The sequence below is a fragment of the Stigmatopora nigra genome, chromosome 17 (genome assembly GCF_051989575.1).
Source record: "Stigmatopora nigra isolate UIUO_SnigA chromosome 17, RoL_Snig_1.1, whole genome shotgun sequence".
Classification (NCBI taxonomy): Eukaryota; Metazoa; Chordata; class Actinopteri; order Syngnathiformes; family Syngnathidae; genus Stigmatopora; species Stigmatopora nigra.
The window spans coordinates 790,842-810,824 of record NC_135524.1 but is presented as its reverse complement, the minus strand read 5'-3'; the positions used below and the strand labels follow the sequence as shown (position 1 = coordinate 810,824).

The following is a 19,983-nucleotide window of genomic DNA, read 5'->3' as shown; positions in this document are numbered from 1 at the left end:
CTGCAGACTGGTAATATTTAATAACATAAAAATGTTATTAATGCTCAATTATTTATTCAGTAATATGTTGACTTGCAAAAAAATCAACAAAAATGATCATTATTATACAAAATATTGTTTATGTATGGTTTTACTGATTTAAGAATGTCCTCTGCCAGCACTAGATGGCAGTGTTCATTTTGCATATACATTTTGCAGTCAATATTTTTATTGATATATATTGCCCTATTTTACTCATCTAGTAACATGCATTTAATTCATGATTTTTACTATTTTTTACTGTCATTTTCTTCATCAATGCCTAATTCTCCTTTTTTTAATTGTGTTTGTTGTTTTTCCTATCTTGGTGTAATTTTTTTAACACTTTTTAACCCATAAGACTACCATATACTTTATATTTTTAGTGGAAAATAGCATTATACTTCCTATAGTATACCATATTTAGTAGTTGGTCTATGTACATGTGTACATTTTGACAAGCACTGCAGTCCTACAGTGCAATTGATTTTTTTGGGATGGATTTGAGTCAAAAATGACCTCCAGCGCCAACATTTTGACATAATAAGTGAAGCCATGTTTGATCTCCCATATTAATGAATTAATGTGGTGTGTAGAGAAATCAAGATGGCTGGCAGGTTATCCCCACAGATGATTTGAACTCAGCGTATTTGATGATGCAATGTTGACAGCTACCAAGCTGGCGTGCATGCGTGGGGTGATGAAGCGTGTCAAAATAACTGCAATAAACTTCACGCTTGAGACGCCATCACAAATGTTTTCGATAACAGATCATAAATCTGGCCTTTGGTGGTGTTATCTTTTAAAAAGGTCAAATGACTAATTTCCTTGTCTTATTGGCAATTATTGAAAATGTATTAGTGTTAAAGGCGACGGAAAATGTCTTAAAATTGTTCATAATTCATTAATTGACAATAATTTGTTTACTTCTATTTTTATTTTATTATTATTGACTGAAAATGTCCTAAAATACTTCATCATTCATTACTTGTAAGCTAATCTTTCAAACTAACATTTTGTTTACTTCTCTTTTTGTTTACTATTTTTGTTTGTTTTCAAATCTCTGTGGAAGTAGTCATTGTTTTGCACCTGCCATTTCCTGTTTCGTCCTCAGCCAATCACAGCCTCCCTTGTCACGCACCTGCATCTCGTTAGTGTCTCCTCAGAATGTTTGTTGACATCAGCACATGTGCTTTTCCTCTCTTTATTTGCATTATTTCCTTATATTTTCCATCCATAAGTTAGGTTTTGCTCTTTTTTTAGGGGTTACTTTGTAACTTTTTGCTGAGTTTTGACTTGAAGTTCTATTTTGATGGACAAATTGACGTTTAAGGAATTGTTTGACCACAACTGCATCTTCCACACTTGCAAATCTCAACAAATACAAACAACAATCTCAAGGTAAGTCACATTTTGGTGCTTTTTCTTATTATATAAAGTTATATATTATATTTCTCCATCACCTATTAGTAGCATAAGTTGTACAGTAACTGGTAATATGTTAAAAAGTAATTTAAAAAACAGTACGTTCATATTTTGTGTATATGTATTGTTTCCAGTAATGAAATGAAGCTTGCAAAACGTTCTTTTTTGATAATAATAGTTTGTCCAATTAAATTTAAAGTGACAAGCACATTTAAATGTGTTTTTTATCTGTTACTGTTAATCTAAATGCATTGTGGTATGTTATAGAGCTTGAAAATTGTCTATTTCTAAATATATACCATGTGTAATGTCATGTTATGATGAGATTAACACTAACAACTAAATTCCTTTGCGTATTAATAACAAACTATTTATGAAAAATCGTGTCAGAGCAATCAAGGTTAACCTTTCCTATTACGTCTCAGGAATATTATTAACTGGTAAACAAAAGGTCTCTTACTTGCGGGTACTACTTATTTTTCACATGATTTCCACTCTACAAGCAATTTGAACATGGCAACCCCGTTTTGTTATTGTTCAAAAAGTCAACACTTGAAGAAATGTGACCTTTTTTTAGATTGCACAACACATCTCAAGGAAGAATCCCCATGTGCCGTTTTAATTTCATTTTCCGCCCTCCAGCGTAAAGGATAACAGCCAGCTGCTTACTCCTTATCATACGCTTCACATATTATTCAAAACAATGTTATTTTGGACGCCTAACACTCGTTTTAAAGCTGCAATATTGTTGCTGCAAAAACAGATTCAGTCAGAGCGTTATGGGATAGAAATAGAAATTCACTTGCATGTTAAAATGACATTTTTTAATGAGTAATTTATTGTAATTGCTTCTTAATTCATAGCAATTTGTTGGAAACTGGTCTATAGTAGAAATTGCAATGCTTTAAAATGGATTTTTTTGGTTAGTGTAGAGAAGAAATATTCATTTATAGCATTCCAATGTGTTTTTAATTACTTTATGTGGTTTTGTTTGATAGTATGAAATATTACCATGTTTTTGCCTGACATTAGGGGTATTTTATATTCATTTTTTTGGTCAAAGTTAGCTGAGATAGGTTATAGCTTTAACGTCAACTTGATTTTATGTGGGCTGGACTATTTTAGATATAATATTTAGATTTTTTTTGTTATAAATGGATTAAAAGAACTGGATTAAAAGCCTTGAATATTCAGTTTTTTATAGATCTAAAACAATGTTTATTTGAGCTTTTTTAATGTATTTTTAGGTTTTACAAAATGATTTTTGAACTAAAAACACAGAAAAATGATAAAAAAAATGACATTTATTGATCTAAAAGGGGCAAAATCAGGAAATTTAATATGCATCTATACTCTTCATTTGAATTTGATCCTAAAACAGAAATTCACCACTCATGATTGACTTTCCCGGGCCATACAAAATGATACATAGGGCCAAATTTGGCCCCCTGGCCACCACTTTAACACATGTACTAAATTAAAAATTCTGTATATGTCGCTGTATGACCTTGACAGGTCTGGGTACATTGCTTGCTGATGCACTATATCTATATACTGAAAAGAGAATGTACAATGTTTACCAAAAAAAAACGAAAATTGTTGTACGACATACACAATTTGAACTGATAAAAAAGACGTTTCAAATCCATTTGGTCAAGACTGAAATTATCATCAGTGTTCCAATTAAGTCCTTTAAATGTAAAGTCCCGTTGCAGAACCGAGCGTGAAGACAAGTAGCAAACATCAGTGGTTAGAAGTAATTACAATCTAAACGGAAGTTTCCTTTGAATGCGTTTTTGTTATCGTGGCGATTCATCAGATTAGCACGCTAAGAAGTGCCTTTGATTTCGCCAGCATTCATGTTAAAAGCTACAGACACTTCATTACACATTTTTTTTTTGAAGTGGCGGCCATGTTGTCCACCAAATATCTTATTAATCAATCTGTTAAGGAAAGATTGCCCAGAGGAATATCATTTTTTTTTTCAAGACGATTCAAGTCATGCCGATTAAAAAAATTGAAGATGTTGTTTGGCCGGATAAAATAAAAATCTATAAAAATGACTTTAAAAAAAACTTATTTAAGCCACTATTAAGAAATGAAACGTTTTTTGCATATTTGCTCCGCCATGGCTGACGCTATCTATCGTATTTGACCTTTTGACCTTTCACGAGAAGAATTTGATCGCAAAAAGACGACTAAAAAATGTTTCAAAAAGCACAATGAGATGAAATTGAATGAGCATCTCTGCTATGGACGCCATTACAGATAAGAAACGTACGATTAATGTTTATGCTAAGGTTCATAGGTTAGCGCATATGTGTCAAAGTGGCGGTTGGGGGGCCAAATCTGGTCCGCCACATCACTTTGTGCGGCCCGGGAAAGTCAATCATGAGTGCTGACTTTCTATTTTAGGATTAAATTGAAATAAAGAGTATAGATGTATATTAAATTTCCTGATTTCCCCCCTTTTAAATCAATAATTGTCATTTTTTAATCTTAATATGAAAATTAGCCCTCGGCTACAATCTTAAATATCGACTCTTTGTTAATATATGCTGTCCCTTATTAAAAAAATCAAACTAAAAACATCCATTGTTCAAAGCCTACAACATTTGAACGTGACTATTTCAAAGTATTATCTCCCCTCTTTTAAAGTAATAAGCTTTTTAGTCGCTATTCCGTTAGCTTGCCGACAGACTGCCATGTTTTCTGAACTGCTTATCTCATGGCCAAAAGGTGAATACACAAAATTCCCGATGACCTGAAGTCGTTTGGCATTTAAGATACGAGTATACTGATGATTTTTTTATTTACTGAACTCTGCATTTGCCAAAATAACATTGACAATCCTCCAAAAATGAATAATTCACATGATAATATTGATGGAGTGTCCTGACCCCCAACCAACTCTCTTACTTGCATATATTATATTATTTTCCTCCATGTGTGGGAGTTTGTCATATTTATGTTTTAGCAGCTGTTATTTAAGAAGCAATACAAAATAGATACACGTTTTATTTTGGTAGTGATTGATGAACGCAATTAAAAAAAAAACTTAGTCTTCTTACTCATCATATAACTTGAAACAAATGACTTTATAGCAATGTTTCATTTTAAAAAGGCACGAAATGTTTTTTTTTTCATTTCACAGTTGAAACGAGAACTTTGTGCCAGGCAAAGAAAGTCCTTAATTAAATTTTTAAAGGCTCTCTTTCACAAAATGATATTATAAATTCATTGGCCGCCTTGAGATATGAACAATTATGGCCATTTATACGCAAACGTACATGACAGGAATTCATACATATTTCAAAATGACTCACGAATGAACTTGTACGATAATAAAGCACCATTTTTTTGGATTAAGCACAAGAATTTTGAAGCTTTTGACAATGAATGACATTATCGCGTTTATTTTATGTCGACTACTTATTTGTTTGTTGTTGTTATTTGTACATATTTTAGTGAAAAGTTAAAATCTCTTCATGATGATAAAATCCTTACAATGTTAAATGGTTCTTTAAGAATTTGTAAATGGGAAAATCTGTAAAAAATAAACATAGTTTTAGATCTATAAAAAAAACGGAATATTCAGGGCTTTTAATCCAGTTCTTTTAATCCATTTATAATAAAAAAAATGTAAATATTATATCTAAAATGACTGCATTAAGAATATGACCGCCCCCTTAATTCATATTCCAAGTGCTCCCCCCCCAAAAAAATCAATATATAGATATAAAATGCCCTCATAAAGCAACCAATCCCAATTGAGTCCCTCTTCAAATCCCAAAAATCTTTTAACCTTTGCAACTTGGCCGCTACAGTCTTTTAGGATGAAACTTTGAAATTGGCTTTCCCTTGCCTTCTTGCTTTTTAGCCAATAGACTCCTTTTTTTCTTTCCTTTTTTTCTTTATACATCTGAAATCCTTGAAATGCTTGACCAAGCTCTCCAAAATGACTTTGTCATGGCCATTTTTCTGTGAACATCCATTTTATCCCACCTAGTCATTCATGAAATCGCCTATAAATTGTTCTGGCAAAACACAGACTTTTCTTGACAAGAGACAAGAAATGTTTTGACCTCTCAATTTCTTTTTTATTTATTTGGTTTTGTTTTGTTAGGTATTATCAAAATGGCGGCATGTTATTGCACCTACACCCACACACACACTTTTTTTCTGATATAGTGGACTGTACACTAGTCTTGTCATTTTAATTAACTTGCAGCTTTCATCACACTGCACAGCCAGAGGGTTTTTCTTTCTGGCAAACTGTCATGTTTGGAGAGACAAACCCAGCCTTGGCTCGTCATAATCCTTCCAGCGGGGGGTATAACGGCCATGACAAATATTCAGACTCGCTGGTGGGCTTGGCATATCGTGTCGGTCCGGCGGGGTTGACTGAAAGGCTAAAAAACCTGTTCAAAAAATGGAAAAATCAGTTTTAACTTAATTCACTGAGACTTGGATGGAACAAAACTTTATGTTTGTCTTTGTTTGCCCTTCAATTGGCTCCCAAACATTTACAAATCTTATAAAACTGTACATTTGTTAATAATATGCTTTTATTGTCATTCTATAATAAGATTTAAAGCCACAGTGTACAATAACAACATCAAATAAACAGACAAAAATCTATAAATAATAATACCTGATAAATTATGAATAAGTACTCCACATAAATTAGTAGGTAGGTGCACAAAAACAAACAAAGACATAAATAATCAAAAAATAACCATATATGATCAATAAATAATAACCATAAATAATCAATAAATAATAACCATAAATTTTCAATGAATAAGTATAGTTAGCATAATAAATAAGTAGTATTTACCATGCTAAATAAGTAGTAAGCACATAAATAAGTACAAGTCTTAATTAGGTCCTCGTAGGTTATTGTTAAATAATAACAATAAAGAATCAATTAATAAGTATAGTTAGCATAATAAATCAGTAGTATGTAGCATGCTAAATAAGTAGTACTCATAAATAAGTACATGGAAAGTGACTAAAGTGGTTAACTGTAAGTCTTAATAAGATTCAGAACTTGAATTAAGTAGTATTGTGATGGCACTTGGGGAAAAACTGTACTTGAGTCTGTTTGTCTTGGCTGTTAAGGCCCTGTAGCGCCTGCTAGAGGGCAGTTGGTCAAAGAGGTGGAAGTGTATTGTTTTTTTTTTGTTTATAATTGTGTTTGCCGTTCCTAAGGCATCGAGATTCGTAGTTGTTGGACATTGTAGGTCGGGGACAGTTGATGATGTTTTGGGTTATGTTATTTTTACATATTTTTTTAAGCTTTTTTGCAACATAATTATAAATGGTGGACTGCCTACATAAGCCATTCTCTCATCAAGCAACAGAGTGACTGAAAATGGGATGTCGTGGCCTATAAAAGTAGTGTGTGGGTGAAGTCAGGCAACCGCCGCATGACTTACGCTGCATTGCAGTAAAAAAGTCAAATACATATTTCGTCTTTGTGTGACCTTGTCATCAACAGATGCAAAATGTAAAGAAAAGTCAGTCAGGGACTATGTGGAAGCATGGAGGATTTACAATTAGTGGTGAAGCGTGAGCAAGCACCCCAACTGGGCTTAGTCGTCGTCTTCAAAAAAGGTACATCGTCATAGCAACCGTATAAGACGAGCTACAAGAGCTCGGAGAGTCAGAAAAACAGAGCCATGTTGCAGTTTTTACAAGCTAATAATGATGTTTTTCTATCTTTAGTACTTTTTTTTGATAGACCACAAGCTGTGATATTTAAATGCCACCAAGTCATTTTAAATTTGACTTTGTATTGCTCAGTAGCTTTCGAAAAAGAGATTTATGAAGTTAAATAAGCATTTTTCATTTAAAAAGATCATAAAAGTTACATTTATACCCCAAAAAAAGGATTCCTTAATTTTTCTACCATATTTCTAACATAATTTGGCTTTAAATATGTCAAAAATGTTGCCGTTCAATCAAAAAGTGCTTTTCAGAGGACCAAAATTAGCATTTTTCTAGATTAGTCATACTTTATTCATAGTTTTGTAGCCTTTGTGACTAATACAGTTTTATTAAAATATGATTATATGAAAAACCTATGATAACAAGTGCCTATTTAGCCAGTTCTCCATTTTACTGTTATTTTAACGCATATTTCTATGTTTTCTAATGAAATGAAAAATTCCCCTAGTCAAAAATCCAACCATAACTCCAATACAACTTCTACATATTTTCTATATATCTTCATTGTGCATTGTTAAGCTACATACAACTTGCAAAATACTGCACTTTTTTCCCCAATCCAACCATTCACAAAGCCCCGGAGAACCACTTACAACCTGAGTGCCATTTTTCTTCTTCTACCTTCCTAAATACACCCATCTTTTCCTTGAAAATGCCTTACTACTTTCATTTGGATTCACCCATACCGATTAGACCAAAAAAAAAACCAACATATTCCTTGTAAAAGTAAGCAATGAGTGGGGTGCCATTTCTTCAGAGAAACCAACGCTTGCTCACTTATCCACGAATGTGGGACATGACAGAGCAGAATAAATGGCGCTGAGGCTAAACCAATGGGAGAGCCATCCAGATAAGGCATGCAGGAGGGTGGCGGAGGCAAGCTTGTCGCACATTTGTCGCAGATGAAAGCCATTGGCTGGCCCAGCATCCATCCCACCACGCAGTGGAACAAAATTCACCTACATAAACCCTCCATTCTGGGATTCCATTCTTCATAGCCGTAGGGGGAGAAAACAGGAAGTGTTTTTTGTTATTGTTTCGATTGCAATATTAAGTATATAACAGTATTTTTTTTCCTGAATCTCAAATCATCAAATTAAAAATGTTTAAGAGGCTAAATATTGGGAGTAGGCCATGCCATTATATCAAGAATTTTAATTGCAAAAGCTGTTGTGAGGCCAAAAGGAATATTTAAGTAATTAAAAACCATAAATATAATAAGCCATGCACACAAAAGTATGTGGACTCTAGAGCTTCATCCAGTAGAGTGTAGGGAAGGATCATTTCAGTTTAAGGCTAATCAACTGGTCAAGTTTGCATATTAATATTTAAAGATGGACTCAAATACTTTGCTAATACTACAGTGGAAATACTAGTATAAAAATACTACCATGTTTTATGACAAGGCACCTTTTTTCCTTCTTGACATTTCGCTGATTAACACTTCAAGTCTCTCCAATGTTAAATTATTCATCCTTTGGATAAAAGCGTCTAAATGAGAGATTATAATTCTTAATTTTTGAAGTCGTGTACTGCTCAACTGTGGCTTTGAGGATAAACACCCTCTTTTAATGAGGCTAAATATTCAAAAATAAGCTTTTAAACAATAAAAATGCCTTTTTACAGTCCTCCCGGGGGGCAAACATAATAATAATAATAATAATTCAAGTCAAATTACTTTCAAGATAAGTAGCAAATCGAGGTATAAACAGTTTTGCAGTTCCCCCCGCAAAAAAACACAATTATTTTTATTTTTCCTCGCCTTTTCTGGACTATTTCTACTTAAAGCTCATGAATAAAGCATGTAAGAGTAAGTGTACTCTGAGATACCTCCGGTGGGACATGAAATAGCAGATAAGTGCAAGATATAGCCGGACTGCTCAATGGCTGGATGGGCCGACCTTCCATGATATAGCCGGACCACAATTTCCCTAGCTGGGATGCCGCCTTCTTATATATAATGGATGGGTGGGCCTTACTTAAGCAGTGGAGGTTGAGCAAAGTCAGCTGCAATGCTTCTCGGGCCATTTCAAGAGGTCACCTTTCAAAAGCTTAGTGTACAGAAAAGAAGACAAAAAAAAATCCCTAGGCAAACTCTTGTTGTACTTATGCCAGAGCAAAACTGTGGAATAGTATATGGAACTAGTTGATTGTGCTAGAGGAGATTGCATGTGTGTTTAGCTGTGTACATGTGTTTTACTAATTATTATGTTGACTACTTATTTGTTTTTGACTAGTTATGAAGGTGACTACTTATTTGTTTTTGACTAGTTATGATGGTGACTAGTTATGATGTTGACTAGTTATGATGTTGACTAGTTGTTATGTTGACTAGTTGTTATGTTGACTAGTTATTATGTTGACTAGTTATTATGTTGACTAGGTATTGTGTTGACTAATTATGTTTTGACTAGTTATTGTGTTGACTAGTTATTGTGTTGACTAGTTATTGTGTTGACTAGTTATTGTGTTGACTAGTTGTTATGTTGACTAGTTGTTATGTTGACAAGTTATTATGTTGACTACTTATATATGTTTTTGACTAGTTATTATGTTGACTAGTTATGTTGATTACTTATTTACGTTGTTGACTACTTAAGTATGTTGATTACTTAAGTATGTTGACTACTACTCATGTATGTTGACTAGTTATGTTGACTATTTATTTACGTTGTTGACTACTTAAGTATTTTGACTACTTAAGTATGTTTACTACTTAAGTATGTTGACTACTGCTCATGTATGTTGAATAGTTATGTATGTTGACTAGTTATGAATGTTGACTATTTATTTATGTAGTTTACTACTCGTGTATGTTGACTACTTATTCATAACTTATTGATTATTTATTTGTGCACCATGGTCAAGCTTTAAATCTCATTTACTATGAAGACAATACAAGCATTCTCTTCAATTCAATAGAGCACAACCCTTTTCATTAGAGTGATAAAAAATATTTGTAATAATATTTGTGGATAGATGAGTACTTTGTCAACAGGCTCTAATGAGATGGCAGATAACTCTTGATTCTACTCCAGATTATTGACACCAACCCAAAATTTGTATAAATAATGATCCTGGTTTTATTGACTAGATCTTGATTCAAGAATTCAAACCAAGTGGTAATTAAAAACCTCTTAGCACACTTCATTTTGCCTTAAAAATAGCTGCCATTAAAAAGTTGCCTTTCCCTATCTCGACCAACCACAGTTTAGTGTACGATATTAAAATAGGAGTCTGATGTTTTATACCCTGGGCTGCCAGTTCCTGTGAGACCCCCCACCGTGCCCATTCCTTCAGAAATTCACATCGCCCTGTGGGATAAAACCGTCTAAATGTGCCGCATTTGTAATTAACGGTAGGGGGTTAATGGGACTGTTTTGCAAGCTCCAGATTATCTTCTCGAAAAATGCTCTCTGATTTACAGGCAGACGTTAATGAACTCGGGAACAAGTCAAACATTGGTCTAATCCTACACATTTTAGAAAAAAAACATTTCTATCAATGCAAATGAAGGTTTTTTTATGAATTTGATCCAAAAGAAAAAAAACATGTTGTGTATATTTATGCGTAATGTAAAAGTTATGTTGGATAATTACAGTATTTTTACTCTTATTTTTTAACTCTTTTTAAAAGCATGACATGCAACATTTGCAAGTCAAAAAAAATCCTGCTTTTTCAGACATTTATGCCCCTTAAATCATGCAAATCTTGGATTGAATAGCTTTTTGGTTGTTTGACAAAACAGCTTGCTATGTGCTTTATGCACATAATCTCTTGTTTTGAAGGAAAATCACAGCATTAGTGTATTTAAGTTAATAAATAGTGGTTTTGTGTACACAACTCGAACACAAAATCAACATTGACTTAGATATAATACCAGTTATTAAGTTCCATCTCCATTTATAACGCATCTCTATGGGACCATCAGAATCGGGAAAATGTCGCCGTCTAGCGGTAGCTAATATACTGACCCTTTTCCTGAAATAGATTAAAACATCGATAGCGTACCCGTTAAAACGGATTATAATCATATTATTGGCTGTTAATGGGGGTATTTTGGGATGGAAAAATTAATTGTGGTGATATTTGGGATTGGAAATACGGAGAAAGGAAGAAACGGGAGGAAAACAGGAAATAGTGGATGTTGTTAGTTAGTGTCACCGAAGAAAACACCTGTTGGCGGAAGCGAGATGCGGACCAGTGTCTCGTTGCAAACCGTTTCTTGGAGCAACACAAAAACAAGGTCAAACTAGAAATCGAACACCAAAAACCACCTTTTTATACTCTAAAAAAGATCCACGAACGCCAGTAGTGTCCCCCTTCAAGACACAGGTACGATAAGTTTGAGATTTATGAGTTTTTAGTCAGTTTTTTTTAAAAATCCATGTGTCGTGTTTGAATGGCTTTTTTAAATGGAGTGTAAAGGGCGTCAACTTTGTTTGCTTCTTTATACTTTAGATCTAATTGATATATCACTTTATATTTGTGTATTTTGGAGGGGGTGTATGTTATAGTTGTAGTATGATAGTTTGAGCGATTTTAGTTTGTTTTGATCGTTTATAAGGTTGATACAATATGTTGTGGCTTTTAATGCCATGTGGAGGAAAAAGTTTGGAAAATGTTTTTAATCATTAAACTGATTTAAGTTAGATTTATTTCATAAAGAGACAATATATATACATGCAAATACGTAAAATCATAGCCAAAGTCATATTTTTATGTCACTATGTGCCTTTTTGGGTCATTTTTGTTGGGTTTAAACTTGCAAGGTACTTTTGCCTTTAATTTTAAAGATTAATTTCATCTTTTAAGTATTTTAAATCTGTATTGTGGTGAGGAATTGTATTTTTTTTGGGTGTAAAATGTTACAATTATAATATTTTCATGAAAATAAGTCATGTGGAAAAACATGGTAGCTCAAAACATGCAAATTATGAATTTTATGAATTATAATAACTGTTTTAACCCAAAAAAATCGCCTAGTGGATGCTATCATTTTGAATTGAATATGAAATCGCTCCCATACTTTGAAGTCGAGTCAAAATCTGTGTGTTATGACAGCAGCCGTTTTGAAGCGCTTTTAAAATTGTACCCAAGCTATTATTTGCAGTGCTTTATTTATTATTTTAAAGCTTCCACCTCCCCAAAAATCTGCCTTTCATTTACGATTCTTTTTAATGTTTTGTTGCCTTGTCGCCGAGCAACTAATAATTCATATTTGCCAGCTTGGTCATAAGAGCTTTTGATAAACAAATGTCAAGGGAGCATCTCACCTCTAACGTCCCCATCCATATCAGTTGTTTCAGCCTTCTCGGTTTCAATCTTTTCATTCCAATCCACAATGAGTCATTTTCTTGGCGCTCAAGGATATTTTCGCTCTTATTTGACAACATTTTACAGTTTAATGAATGCCATCGTTTAGCATTTGACTCCATTAAGTGTCCATCTTGCCCAAAACATTCAATTTTGTCTACATTTTGAATCATGTACCTTATTGCTCGCTTTTTTCCAGTCAGATATTGTGTAAAATACCGTATTTTCAGGACTATAAGGCGCACTTAAAAGTCTTAAATGTTCTCCAAAATAGACAGAGCGCCTTATAGTCCAGTGTGCTTTATATATATAGAAGAAAAAATTTAAATGTGTCATTTATTGAGGGTGCGCCTTATAATGCAGTGCGCCTTATGGTCGTATACGTATTTTCACGACTATAAGGCGCACTTAAAAGTCTTAAATTTTGTCCAAAATTGACAGGGCGTTTTATAATCCAGTGCGCCCAATATATGGGAAAAAAACTTAACTTCATTCTTCTTCACTTTGAGTTTATTATGATCATAAAGGGCGAAAGGCAAAAAAAATTCTAGAGTTTAAACAACATTGTAGTTGTGCATTTCTCAAAGTGACAGCAAAGTGAGGCTTGCAATCAACCAAATACGCCACACGTCGTTAATCTAACTTGGAGCGCCTAATTCACATTTGACAAAAACTGAGTTATTATTTTCCCGAAGATTTATGACTCCGACACCCCCCGGCCCCTCCCCCACTCGCTCTTGTTCTCCGAAGGGAACGGCTCCACCTCCACTCCAACTTTTTCACTTCCCCTGCAAAAAAAAGCCAACGCTTTCATTTCCGCCGCCGCCGCTCACCCAGTGGAATAAAAATGTCCGTCAACATCTCCCTCACAAATTTGGTGGTGTTAGAAAATCATGGTTTAAAAAAAAAAACTACCGTAAGGCGCACTTAAAAGTCTTAAATTTTCTCCAAAATAGACATGGCGCCTTATAATGTGGTGCGCCTTATATATGGAAAAAAAGGAAAATGTGTCATTCATTGAGGGTGCGCCTTATAATGCAGTGCGCCTTTTAGTAACATACGTATTTTCACGACTATAAGGCGCACTTAAAAGTCTTAAATTTTCTCCGAAATAGACAGAGCGACTTATAATCCAGTGCGCCTTATCTATGGAACAAAAATTAAAATGTGTCATTCATTGAGGGTGTGCCTTATAATCCAGTGCGCCTTATATATGGAAAAATATGGTAATCATACATCTATGGCCAATTTAATCATTCCCTTAACCAGAAAGTATGTTTTTTAAATGTATTTGTTTGTTTCCAAAGAAAAGCAAAAGATGCCGCCAACCACAATGCCAAATTTGGGTCAAAATACATCAGACAAGATGCTATTTTAAATATTTTTGCACTTTTTTTCCTGTCTGCTACTCTTGCCAATTGTCCATGCCAACTGAGTCTTCCCGTTTAGAAACCAGATGCCCGATTGGATAACCTGAGTGGGTAACATCATCTTGCCTACGACTTTGTTACTCTACAAATATAGAAATATACAAGAACAACATGAATGGACTGATACAAAAAAAACATTTAGAGATTTTCTACCGAGTTCACCGTAAGGTGAAAACTAAATCAAGTCTAAAATGCAATTTTCCTTCTACAATGTTGAGGCCAGTACGGAGATAAAAATGGATAAAATCCCAGAGAAGGTATAAAAATCAATGGCGAAAAAGGTGATTGTGGAAATGTCTTGGCAGCATTTGAACAGCAAAGTGACACTAGGCGTATAATTTAAGACTTGATGAGTGCGAGCGCTGACCTCAACGCTGGCCAAGTTGCGCTGAAGCAGCAACCCGCGCCGTAAAAACTCTTACCTCCACAAGGAAAAGTACTCCATTAAAAGTAGAGCTGTCAGAATATATCGTGGCGTCGTGCCATCAACCAAACACATCCATTAGGTTTCTTCTGTAGGCAGTTGTTTAGTTTTTTTACCCTAAAATATACATAATAATCATTATCGGCAATATTGTCATTTATTTTGCAGATATTTTGGGTTAACTTGACAAAAACATACCGTATTTTCAGGACTATAAGGCGCAACCTCAATGAATGAAACTAAGTTTTTGTTCCCTATATAAGGCGCACTGCACTATAACGTGCACCCTCAATGAATGACACATTTTACATTTTTCTCCATATATAAGGCGCACTGGATTATAAGACGCCCTGTCTATTTTGGACAAAATTTAAGCCTTTTAAGTGCGCCTTATAGTCGTGAAAATACTGTAATTTGTTAGCATCCCACTATTTAGCTATCAGTATATCATTGCTAATTGAAAAACCCTTAATTTTTTATTTTTTGAGTGATTTAGACCAATTGAGGTGACTTTAAAGTAGGTTTTTAAATTAGAGTCTTGATTTAATTGTAACACCAAAGAAATAAAAATGTACTCTAATTGAATAAGGAATTAGAAAACAAAAAAATAAGAGGGAATACTTTTGTATAGGGATTGTTGTTGTTGAGATTTGGGAGATAGTACGTACAGTCATATAATTGATTATGTCAAGGGAAAAGACATGTGTCAACGACTGTCTATTTGTGCTCCTTGCTCTTTTTGGAAGAACATTTCTTCTTTCTTTAGGTTATAAAAGATGAGAGTGGCTTTGACAGTCAAAGTAAACATTGACGCTGCTACCTTTTCACTTCATTTTTTGGGGGAAGTACCGGAAAGCTCAAAGGCATATGCCACCTTTTCATAGTTTTTTTGTCTATTTTCCAAGCCTTTTAGAGGACTTCCTTAACAGAATATATCTGTGATTTTTTTCTCTTAATATTGTATTGTTGTCATAAATAATAATTAAATGAATAACATATATACACATATAAATAAAACATAATTTTACACATTTAACAAGATATATCAGGGGTTCTTTTCTTTATTAATATTGTGTTGTTGTCTCACCAGGTAAATGAAGGCTTATTTATATTTACAGACTATGAAAATCAGTAGGGATGTCAAGAATATGTACTTTGTAGAGCAGGTTAACATTTTTCTAAGACATTTCAGACTCATGCATGTGCACGTGCACCCTCGGCGAGCATTTAAGGACTCTTAATTGAAGACTGGCAGTTGCAGTGTATAAATTCAAGTGTCAAAGCTTTAGTAAGAGCTGCCATCAGCTCCGTTTATCTTGGTGACTCAAACACCGCCTTCCTTCTTCACTGATGTGCTACAAATAAAACACTAAGATGTTATTATGCACATGACTCTTGGAAAGATTTACATGACATTTATGACATTTATTCCGGCAGAGGAGTAGAAGGGCCTTGGCTTTTTTTTTTGGCTACATAGGCAACTATACCCATTTGTGTAATTATATGGGATACATTCCAATCATTTGAAAGCTGCATAAAAATCTAGAAGGTTTATACATGCTTTTTTCTTCCTCATAAGGGTTGGAAAACTTTGGGGTACACACATGGGGGATTTTGGGTAGTGGTGTCTTGTTATGGTCGTTTTTGGAATAGATTTTTGTGTTTTTAGAAGCTTTGGGATTTCAAAATGCTGTAAATCGAACCAAGATGGCTGTTGTGTTGGACTATTTTCTCATTAGAAATTAATGATGGTAACAGAGGACAGTGTAAAAGAAAGCATTTATTATTTAACTCCTATTAAATTAAGCCTTGGTGGCAGAGACTCACTTAAATACTTATGTTTTTTGGGGTATTTTTTTTTTACTGGATGAAAAAAATCTGGTTCTGCAACACATCTATTTTTTGCATTATTTTTACCTTTTTTTATTATTTTTACTGGATGATAGAATTCTGGTTTGGCAACAAATCTTTTTTTGCATTATTTTTACTGGATGAAATAATTGTAGTTCAGCAACATATTCTTTGCATTCTTTTTACTGGATGAAAGAATTCTGGTTCAGCAACACATCTTGTTTGGAAAAAAACTATCAAAAGTAAAAAATATATATATATCGGGACATCTCTACATCCCTTTATTAGTCCACTGTACATTTTTTTTTACAATATGGAAAGGGAGTCCCCCTGAGAAATCCCACACAAAGACAGCAAGATCAAGCATTGTATTTCAACTATCCACTATTGTAGTACTACTCAGTCACTACGAACTGTACCGCCTAAATACTAATCTAAATTCTCCCCACGTCTATAAAAAGACGTCAGAAATAAAACTTCAAGCTGTCGCCATGTCACAGATGGCTGCTACACGTCTGCGTCCATCTTCTAAATACAAGTATGACAATTGTGTACTTTTTTTCGTCAACAGATTGAACAAGATTGAACATGCTTTGGGAACTTTGAATGACAGATATGAGGTCAAGAAGATCGGTTTTGCAGACTTTGTCAGCGGTGGCGCTTTCTTGCCTTTTTTGTGAGTAGATTTGGACACAAAACTACATGTTTCTACACTATTCCTATATTTTTTACATGTTACTTCTCATTAAACTACAGGGAGCATTGACGGGCAAACGCCAGAGGTGCGTGGAAAGGTCGGCGGTGTGGCGGAGTTGGCTTGCAGCGTGGAATCCGACCCGGTTGACCAATCTTCCGGATCACTGCATGTGGTGGAATGGGTGCGAGAAGGACTGGAAAACCCTGTTTTAATTCAATTTGGAGCCTATCCACCTCGTATCCATCCGCAATATGAAGGTGAGCAGCTTAAATTGTGTTAATACGTATATTTTTGCAGTATTTTTTTGTATTGGGAAAGTCTTGCCAACTATATACATACAGGTTTTTCAAATGAGCAAACATGTAGTTGTAGGAAAATATGTATTGTGGGGTTGATCCTACTTTGCGGTCTTTAGTTTTTTGCGGAAATGTATGGTCGACATTAACCGTGATATTCGAGGGATTACTGTAATAGTTTACATTTTTAAATACAAACTCATTGACAGGGAAGAATAGGCAAAATACATTGAGTATAGTACTTTCCTCTCCTACTTTTAATACATCCCTTGGGTATCAAATCAAGCCTCGGGATTGGCCGATCCTCCAAATCGGACCACTCGGAGTCACATGACAAAATCAAAGTGATGGGGACATCCCTACAATAAAGCATTCTCACACAAAAAAAAACACATCTACACCTTTTTAAAAGCATCTTCTAAAGCAGCCACTCTTACAAGGACGCTACTTTTTTGTTCCATCGTCATCTTTTGTGCCGTGAAAACAAAGAAATCCCTCCTGGGGGGAAAAAAAAGCATTATCAATGGACTGAGACTACCTTTGTTTAGCTTAGCCAATCCTTTAAATTCACTCACAATGAGCATACAAAAGAAAAGCATGACTGGATGTTTAGCCATGTGTTTTTAGCCAGATTACCTGAATTGAAGTTTTTACTCGTTAAAAATAGATTCCAGTCAAAAAGTATTAATTCGATATTGCGTTTCGTTGTTTTTGTTTATTTCCGATGTCTAACCTTGGTTTTTCTAAATGTCTTTGTGGGATTCCCTGGGGTGTGTAGACTTATTGCTTTGTATGATGTTTTTTCTGTTTAATATACACACACGGAAACGGATGTTTTCCATCTTTAAGATAAGACTGAAATATTTTCCATGCCGTTGCTAGTTGATTATATTCACACCGTCTGTCAACACCTTGGAGGAAATGAAGAGGAAGCGTTGGATGGCGCATTTAAATGTCAGTGCTAGATTCCTCTCAGGAAATATGAGTCAAAAAAAAAAAAAACGGCATTCCTTTAACTATGCTGATGGCGGTTTTTAGATGCTGTGCACACTTTGTAATGGAAAAGTCAACTTAGAGAAATAGCAAGGTTTCAATGTATTGGAATAACATTGTTTTTGGGTACATTGCTTGCTGACACGGTATATTTGTATAGAAAAGGAGGGAAATGTGAAAGGGGCATGTCAAAATTAGTAGTTGATGATGCAAATTAGAGCCAAAATGGTTAAAAATGAGATCGGTTTTACAAGAAAATGTACTTTAAAAAAATATTTTTCCCCAAAAAACTCAACATAAAAAAAATATATCAAGATTTCAATGTATTAGAATAATATTACTACGATTTCAAAACAAATTGAACGATATGTACAATCGCATATCATAATAAGCCACTCTGTTCACTTTTAGGACAATTTTAGACAATTTTAGAGCGATAATATGATTATTAATTTCTCTCACCTTTGTGGTATAATTTTTGTTGCAACATTTTTCTACAACTAACTGCCTGTAAATATTCCAGCGCGAGAAAAACAACAAAAAACGTAAACTTATCTCCCTGAGCTCCAGTGACAAAAACGACTCTTTTTATCGACTTACAAAAGCTTTGAAAGAGCTTCTTTGTAATCTTCCGCTTCACATAGCGACTCGACTGTGGCAGTAACAGGTGCATCATGGGAAGGCAGTCTTTTTTAAAGAACAATAGGTTTACATTTCATCTCCCCAAGTCATGTACTCAGGTGTTGCAACCATTTTTTTCTTAGGAAGATACTTTTAAACCTTCATTTCCTGGTTGTCAGCTTAATGAATCACTTTTATGAATCTTTGTGTTGGTTAAATTTGCCAATATGGACGATTAAAAAGATCTGTAGCAATAAAAACACATTTGTTTGAATAGATTTTTAGAAAAACAGGATTACTGTTGGATGTGTGAACAGAAACTGTCTAATAAATACAGCGTTTTAGGGCCATTTTCTTGATTAAATCCACTGTGTGTAGTAAGAAGTTTACTTTTTCTTCATGTTTTATGTACATCTTGTACTTGGTTTGTTCATTCTTGCTTGATTTAAATGATATATTATCATTTTGGACTTCAAAAATTGGTGTCATAGTAAACCATTAATGTTAATTTTCCAAAACATGAGCTCGGAATATTAGTGTGGAAAAGTAAAGGGCTCTTGTGGTCTTGGAATATTAAGAAAAAATGCTTTTTTATGACTTTTTTGGGGGCTAGCAAGTTTTTAAACGACTGTGTTGTTAACCTGTGAGCTCTTAGTTGGATTTTATTTATACATTTGGGATCTAATATGTGGGTTTTTGCAGTCTACCAGAATAGAACTGCTTGCTCAGCCTTGTGGTTTCTGCACATTTGAGAGGCTCCAGCACCCCCGTGAGGATTAGGACTAGCGGATTTTGATGAAAAGGGGAAATTAGTGTTTGCATGTGGCTGTGTGTTCTTTTTGGATGTACAATTATGATGAAGTTGGTTGAAATTTTTGACTTTTTCACCTCAACTGAAAGCCATTTTTATATAAAATGGTGACCTTACTCCGTTTTTATTGGTACACCAGCCTACTTCCTTTTATCAGACAACTCTCAGCAATGGTTGTTGACTCAAGCCAACCTTTCCACCGTGGCGCTTTGGGTGACCCACTTATCGCCCGGGAATGGTAAACATAAAAGGAAAATCAACTCCCAAGTGTCAAAGGTTGAATGGTGACATCATGAAAGTGGATTTTGCCCTCTTTTAACTCCCCGCTTCCCTTTTTTAATTCCTTTTGGATTCCCTCTCTCTATTGG

General features: G+C 34.4%; 1 protein-coding gene across 1 annotated transcript in view; it reads left to right on the top strand.

Annotated features, from left to right (window-relative positions):
- The first annotated feature begins 11,331 nt into the window (after positions 1–11,331).
- The window catches only part of LOC144210964 (protein turtle homolog B-like), a 28,058-nt gene continuing 19,406 nt past the window's right edge, over positions 11,332–19,983 (top strand). The window contains exons 1-3 of the mRNA XM_077737936.1: positions 11,332–11,511; positions 16,769–16,873; positions 16,954–17,151. Coding sequence (XP_077594062.1) covers positions 16,804–16,873; positions 16,954–17,151 — 268 coding nt within the window. The 5' untranslated portion in view covers positions 11,332–11,511; positions 16,769–16,803. The remainder of the gene's footprint in view (positions 11,512–16,768; positions 16,874–16,953; positions 17,152–19,983) is intronic.